At 41.4% G+C, this 7715-nt stretch overlaps 1 protein-coding gene across 1 annotated transcript in view; it reads left to right on the top strand.

Moving 5' to 3' along the window:
• The first annotated feature begins 39 nt into the window (after window positions 1–39).
• The window catches only part of CAMKMT (calmodulin-lysine N-methyltransferase), a 221290-nt gene continuing 213614 nt past the window's right edge, over window positions 40–7715 (top strand). Inside the window, exons 1-2 of the mRNA XM_037405446.1 lie at window positions 40–165; window positions 5792–5958. Coding sequence (XP_037261343.1) covers window positions 67–165; window positions 5792–5958 — 266 coding nt within the window. The 5' untranslated portion in view covers window positions 40–66. The remainder of the gene's footprint in view (window positions 166–5791; window positions 5959–7715) is intronic.

Below are 7715 nucleotides of genomic sequence, written 5' to 3'. Positions count from 1 at the left end.
CCCGCGCGCGGAGGCGGGGGCCTGCGCGCTCCCGCCGCTTCAGCTCCAGGCGCTCCCCGCCGCCGCATGGCTGAGGCTGCCGGCTCTCCGCGCCGCCCCGCCGCGGGCAGGCGTGAGGCGGTCGGTGCGGGAGCGGCGAGAGCCCGCTGGCGGCTCCTCGGACAGGTAGGGGGAGCCCGCGGGCGGGAGGTGCTGCCGGGATGGCGGGGCGGGCCGGCGGCGCCGTGGGAGGGGAGCGCGTCTCTGCTCGGCGGCGGTGCCGTGCCTTGGCGCGGCGGCTGCGCGGGCCGGGGCGCTGCTGTCCCCGCTCGCCCCTCCGCGCTGGGCTACCGCGCACCGGCGGCGGCTGCAGCGCCTGAGGGGCCGGGGGCGGCGGGAAACGCTGCCGGTTCCGGAAGCTGCGGGGCGCTGTCCGCACCCGTGGCGGGAGAACTGTGAGGAGTAGCATGCTGGGGCTTGCAAAGGGGTTTGCAGTCTTCTTCCTGGAAAAAACAGTAGTAATAAAAATATATACGTACATAGGGACATATGGCTCTTTGATGTGTGCCTTCAAGGGATCCCAAAAGCAGCCTGTGGTCTTCCAAGCAGCGTTCATGGGACGGGGACGCTGCACCCGCTGCTCGAGGGTGGTAGCTTGTGCCTTCGCACCTTGCACCAGCGCTGCTGCTGGGGTGGTTATGGCTGCTGGCCCCGTTCCCGCCCTTTGCCCTGCCCGGCCGCCTGCTGTGGGGAGCTGGGCCCAGACCCCGCTCACCTGGCACTGCCTGCCTTCAGGTCTGGTGCAAGGTTGGGAAGGATTCCTCCACAGAAGAGCACATGTGTAAAGGCTTAAAAGTCGGTTGCTGTTTGTTGGACGCAATAGTTCAATGTTTGGTTTTGTGGAAATGGGTGGCTGGAGCCGCCCATCACCGGCTGTCCTGAGATGGCGGAGTGGAGGCAGCAGGCCCAGGGTGGCCGCTGGGCTGAAGGGGGCACCTGGCTGCAGTCGTGGCGTGAGAAGGTTAATATTGCACCTTTCTTTGTGTTTTTTTGGTTTGTAAATCCTCAAGTCCTGTTCAACAAGAATACTCTAAAGCAGGAAATGTGAAACTGACAGGCAGGAATATCAGGTTTGTCTTTGTAGGTTTCCATCCCAGCAGCTTCTTGTAAGTTGCGCTCCGTGACTACTCCAGCTGTTAGGTCTTTTCAACATAGTGCCTTTGGCATATTCCTGTCTCTTAAAATCATAAGGAACTTTTCATAATGATAGAGTGAGGGTGTGGAGGGTGCGTATAGGTATTTGGGGAGAAGGCTTCAATTTCTTCCTCAGACTTCATGTGTCTGTGACCTTTTCCTCTGCAGATTCTCTGGGTTTTTCCATGTTCTTTTCTGTTGATTTTTGTATGGTACAATGAGCAAGGATCAATTTAATCTTGCTGGTATATCTGAAGTAAAAATCAGTTCTGCTCTCTTTACTACAGTGATGCTTGGATCTATCTATGGATTGGAAGAAGGTATCAAACTTCCTTTATCCTTTCTTTAAAGGAACACTGTCAGTGTTTCTTACAGTGCTTTTACAAATGCTTTTCAGTCTGCTTCTAATAATGCCTTATAAGCACACCACAGAACTGATTTCATGTATTTTGAATTTGCTTCCATTCAGTGCATACACAAATCGATTTGCTGTGGTAAGGATGCTTGAGTGCGTGCTCGCTGATTTAATTAAGAAAAAGGCCCTTTTATCACGTATCCTATGAAGCTAGCATAAAAAACGAGGGGTTTGCATAATTACCTGTGCTCTGTATCAATAAAATGTTTTATGTATGTACTAAGTTTGAAGTTTGGCGATATTTTTAAATTTAGCTTGTCAGATCAAGGAAAGTATTTTTTGCATTAAAAAAATGCTAAGATGTTACACGCGTAGTGTGCATTTATAAATGACTGGAGTAAATTCTGGAAGGCTGTGTTTTGAACTCTGCCAGTCTGTGCAACTGATGGCATTATCCAATCTGTAGTTTTGGGCAGGGAAGTTAGAGGAACAGGCATAAATTAAGTTGTTCCCTATATGTACATGTACTTCCTGTAGAAGGTTTAATGAAAACTGCCCTGAAATCTGAAAGCTTTATATATTTATTCTGGCTGTTACCTTTCTCTTGCTCTTCTTGTCACAGAAGTCTTGCTAACCTGCTAATGTACTTTAGCTTCCAGAATTGAAACATAAAAGCTAAAGTAAGGACAGAGCAGTGGTCTATTATTTATTTGTTTCCCTGAACAGAAGTTCAAAACAATTTTTCTTTTCTTCCTGCTCCTTTCTCTGTGAAAGGTGGCTGTGCTCTGTATCTTTTTGTTTTTGTTAGTCTTAAGTTTGTAAATTGTTTACAGTTAAATAAAACAGTTTAGTAAATAAACTATTTGTACAAATAAATAATGCACAGTCCTACTGATGGTATTCAGAGATGAGATAGTTATAGATTATGCTGTAGTTAATTATGTAGAAGCTTTCTTGCATGCATAAAATAACACGTTACAGTCAGTGCCATAGAACTGAGCAGAGGTTTATAAGCTCTTTAAGTTACTGAATTTGGCTTTTAGTGCAGCTAGGCCATACACAATGAGATACCCAAGCAAATATATGGAATTTCAGGTGACTGCCTTTGTCCATATGTTGTTTGGGTTCAGCTGGGGTTTTTTTGTAGTTGTTGGTTTGGGGTTTTTTTTGAAGAGAGTTCAAACATCTTTAGGTTTTATAGGGAGTCCTAAATGTGGTCCTGATATTGTGCTTAAATACCAAGAGCTCTGCAACTGAGATCTGTGGTAATGTTTTACTAGAATCTTTCTAAAACAGGAGGCAGTTTGGTGATACATTTTTTTTAATGTCTTGTGTGTTAATGAAGAAAGAATTGCCTTAGAATTCTATATTGCTAAGTGAAGTTAGAGAGGAAAGAAAATGCAAGTTCGAGAGAGGGAAAACGGCAAGGCAGAAGTGTGAGCTTGCATTGTTTGAAGGCTTTTTGTCATCATTCTTGGTATTTTTTTCTTTTAAGGAACCTATTTTTTGGAAGAGAATCTTTCATTACAGAACATAAAGTATTATTTATTGAGGTACTATGTGTGACCTGTGTACAAGCTCAGTGCTTGTGTACACCTGTAAAGATCTTGTGTAGAAGATACAACCTTTCCATACCAAAAGAAGATCTTGAAGAGAATGAAACAAGGCGTCTGGATTTTTTTTTTTTTTAATAAAAATACATAGAGGAACTTAGCTGAAAGTTACTGAGGGAGAAGATGAAGAGGCCACCAGCTCCAACCACAGTAGTGTCCGGTGATTCCTTCCCCACCATAGTTCTTCCTCTTTGCTATCCCTAAAGCCAGGAATTGTGTCTATTCTACTGAGAAGCCTTTAGCTTGCTTTCATATAGGCTACTGCTTTTATAGGCCCCTGGGAAATGTTCATTTATAATGGCAATGTGCAGGACGTTAGGGAGCTTTACCTTCATTGGAATGGCATCATGAAAATAGAGAAGACTATCTTTCAGCCTCTTCAAAACAGTGTTAGGAGTTTAGATAGGTTTGTCACCTTCTGTTTTTTATCAGTGGATTATACTATAACAGCAGTATAACTTTGTAGTTTGTAGCACAATTGTGATGCTTTTAGAAACTGACTTGAGGAAAAAACCCAACTGTGATCCTTCTGTAAAAATACAGAGTTAGGTATAAATAATGTAACATATTCTTCCTTTGTGCTCCATCTTTTGTTATACTTAGGTTTTTAAAAGATTTGACCTGCTGTTGTAATTTTCAGATCTTAGAGCACTTGGTTCAAGTTTGAGGCTCTGGGAGAAATGTTCTTTTGAGCACTCAAATGCTCATGAGATTTTCTGCTAACCTAGAGAATTAATTTTTCAGAGTGGCTAGAAGACGTCTCTGTAGGACAGAAAACTATTGTCACTGCTGGATTTTTTTTTTCCCCTGTTAGTAGTAGCTTGCCTTTCCCTTAAAAAGCCCCCAAACAAACACAAATGTCTGAAAATTGGGTCTTCATGGTTTTCTTTAGTTTTCAAGATGGTCCATTCTGTTTCCAGGCATGCCACTATTACATGAAGATCTTAATTCTGCTAGTTTTTAAATTTAGTTCTCCTGTTTTGATGTTTTTGTGATTTTCTTCATGTGTATATATTTCTCATGTGTTATGGAAGTAGAAGAAATAGTGGACAGCACAGAGACATTTTTAATACTTTGATGAAAGTGCCTCGGCCTTTTGTATGCTGAGACCTGCTGATGGAAACAGATCCAAAAGCAGCAAGCCTGATGCATCAGACCTGCTGTTAGAAACTATAGCAGCATGGCGAATACAATTGCTTTGCTCACATATGTAATATTTCCAAGTATCCTGCAAAATAATAGGACGTGGCACCAAACTGTAAGGCTGCTGAATGTGAATGCATTTCCAGTTAAAGCATGTTGACAAAGGTTGGGTGCAGCAAAGAAATCACTGACCTGCTATTTTGTTGTATGCATCCTGTATGCAAAGTTTCTGGTTCAGGTTTCATAATTCTGGAGAGCTATTTCTCATTTTACTTCAGATTTATCTTTAGTTGGCAAAAACCTTTAAATTGTAGCACCATCCTACTCAATGGAGCTATTCCTTTCAGCTCACCCAATTTATAGCCATGAGTTTATTTTCTGTTCTTTTTTTTTTTTTTTTTTTTCATCACTTTGGACTGCATGTGGACCTTAATTTTAAAAATGCAATGGAAATTATTTATGTATTCTGTCCAATGTTAGGAGAAAGAAGTTAAACCAAGGGCATCTTTCCATCCACATTATTGACCTAAAGAATAAACCTTTTTGTCTGGCAGAGAAATGCTAGTTGTCTTCTGTGCAATGATACAGCTCAAACAGGCTGGGTGCCAGGTTTTCCTGTATGGAGGAGCCCTAAAGATGGCTGAGTGCAACAGACTATGCAGGACAGAGCATCCATGTTTTTACTTTCTAGAATAAGTGTGTTAATAATTTAAAAAAATGCAATCAGCCACATTCTGACTCTGCCACTGCCTTGAATTCTTTAGTCTCTTAGCACTGAACTTGGTTCTCTTTATGTTTTGGGGCTCACGTAAAGGTTGGCTTAATGCATCAGTCCCCTTATGGGGGCCTGGTAGGGGAATATGCAGTTGTGACATCTGAAAATCAGAGCCCTGGGACTGGTAGCAAGTTTCTCAACTCAAACAAGTTTGGCAGCAATTCTGCAAGTGTGCAGCAGTAGACTTCTAGGCTAGGAAGTAGCCTAACTGGCAAACACATATCACTCAGGCACCTGAAGATAATATTTTGGGTTAGTCATTTACATTCTACAGAAGATACGCTTGTGCTTTTTTTTTTTTTTTTTTTAATATATATATCTATAGAGACAATGGGTGGCACAGAAATTGCTTGGTGAGGGCACTGCTTGGTCTGTGAAACTTTCATGGTGATGATGATGGGAGGATAGGGGAGAACCCGACTTGCCTCTAATCCTGCTGTGGGTTTGCTGGAGCAAGGGTTAAAAAAGCAACTTTGTGTACTTCTGTACACAGTACATTTGCTTTACAGTTATTGAGACATAAATTGATAACCCATTCTCTTGACCCCTATCATCGATACCACTGTTATTTTTGTCAGGCTTTGACATACTTGGACTAGTTATTTATAACTATGAGCTGATAGCATAGCTATTATGGTTCATTCCAGACTGGCCTCTTTAGTTAAATAAGCCTGTGTTTGTTCTTTCTTGAAAGTTTTATTCTTAATGTTTAATTTGTTCTTCATTTCAAAGGTTCTGAAGAAAAAACACTTGAAAGATGTGCATCTCCAACAAGTGTCTGTAAGAAGGTTCACATCGTTCAATCTCTTTTCAATAGAAGACCAGAATACAGAAGAGGAAACTGGGACCTGGGTTCAGTATAAAAGCATCTTTTATCCTGAGTATAGTGTGACCTTAAGGTAACCATTATTTAAGTTTTAAGTACTTCCTAAGATCTTGTACAAGCCTCAAATATCAAACTCATTAGTCATTCTTCCAGTGTTTTGTATAACTAGGGCATAATTTACAAATAAACTGTTAGATGTTATTTTTAGTTGTTTGTTACAGTAAGCAGTGTGTCGGGGGTGTGTGTGTCAGTATATTTCACTGAAGTGGCAGAGCTTGAATGAAAATACTGATGATTGTACCTGTAACAATGCAAATATGAGCATTTATTTTATATTTCTAATACCTTTCTTTTTTGACATCCCTCAGATATAAATAGGATGTTAAAAAACTGAACACATTTACTTATAGACTTAATAAAAAAATTAATGGCATGATGTTATTCATAAAGTTCTAGAAGCTTTTTGGTAGTGATCAATATTTTGTTCAGTTTTCTTCTTAATATTTTTTTTAAAATTCAATGATAATTTGAAAGCCAATTTACAAAACAAAAGGATAAAAAACTTCCTCTTCCTACTGAAATGATTTATACCTAGTGAAGAAATCTGTTTTATATTAAAGCAGGTAAAGCAAATGAAGACACTTGCATTTAAATAAAACCAACAAACAAAAGACCAAACAAAAACCACACAAAACCAAAACCTCCCCAAAACCTGAAAATCCGTCAAAAACCCTCTGAAGGAGTGTTAATGAATTCTCAGTGGCATTAGCGAAACAGAAATGTTTAAAGCTCCCATTCATTACTGTGTGGATTTTTGTGGGTGTTTTTTTGTGTGTCCCCCACCCCCTCCACCCCCTCCACCCCCTCCACCCCCTCCACCCCCTCCACCCCCTCCACCCCCTCCACCCCCTCCACCCCCTCCACCCCCTCCACCCCCTCCTGCTTTGGTCTCCTTTGCCTTGTTCAGTTTTGTAGGTATCTGTAACTTTGTTTTGCTTCAACAAGTATTGGGACAGTAACTTGAGCATCCCTGAACTGATAGTTGTTTTGCAGCCTCTAATTAGCCCTGCTGAGCATGTAGGATTTTGCGTTTTGTGAACAGTGTAGGATATTGTGAAGAGGCTGTCTCTGAAACTGTAAAATGCATTTTTATTTAACTGGGACCTTTAAATCAAAGTCAGTCTTAGAAACTAAGTTCTAACACAAACAAGTAACCATCATTAATTGTGACATTTTTGCAAGGTTATAAACCAAACCAAAACAAAACCTAGCCCCATAACACTACATGCAGGTTGACTTAAATTTGCATCTGGGTATAAAGTCAAATACGAAATTGTTTAGTACTCTACAAAGCTTTAATTTGCCATTTTCTAAACTTACACTTACTGGTGCTAAAAGGCTGCAAAAGAAAAATTCCAATGGAAAATGCTGCCCATTTATAATAGGGTTAGGTACAGTCTTTTTTCTGCATACGGACTTTTCCTGTGAACTGCTGGGGAATGCTATGGATTCATCCAGATGCCCACAACCTACTTAATCTCTTTGTGCAGTGTCTCTGTTCCTTGGTTTTAGGTCTTCAGAGGCACACTGGTAATAGAAAATGTAAGGTATTCAGGTAGAATTTAGGCTGAGGAAGTCTGCAATCCTTTACACTGCGGTCCTGAACTACTTCGTTCAGTCTCCTTAGTTCACCATCATGGTTTGCAACACTCAGTGTCACTTACTTGTTTTACTAGTTACAGGAGTTTCAAGGTAGGAGATGAGCTGGGGTTCCCCTATGCTGGCACACAAAAGCCAAGGGAATGTCAGGCTGATCTTGCTCTGACATGT

This window comes from Falco rusticolus, chromosome 12, assembly GCF_015220075.1.
Source record: "Falco rusticolus isolate bFalRus1 chromosome 12, bFalRus1.pri, whole genome shotgun sequence".
Lineage (NCBI taxonomy): Eukaryota > Metazoa > Chordata > Aves > Falconiformes > Falconidae > Falco > Falco rusticolus.
The sequence above is the reverse complement of the archived record's forward strand: the minus strand, read 5'-3'. Positions and strand labels throughout refer to the sequence as shown.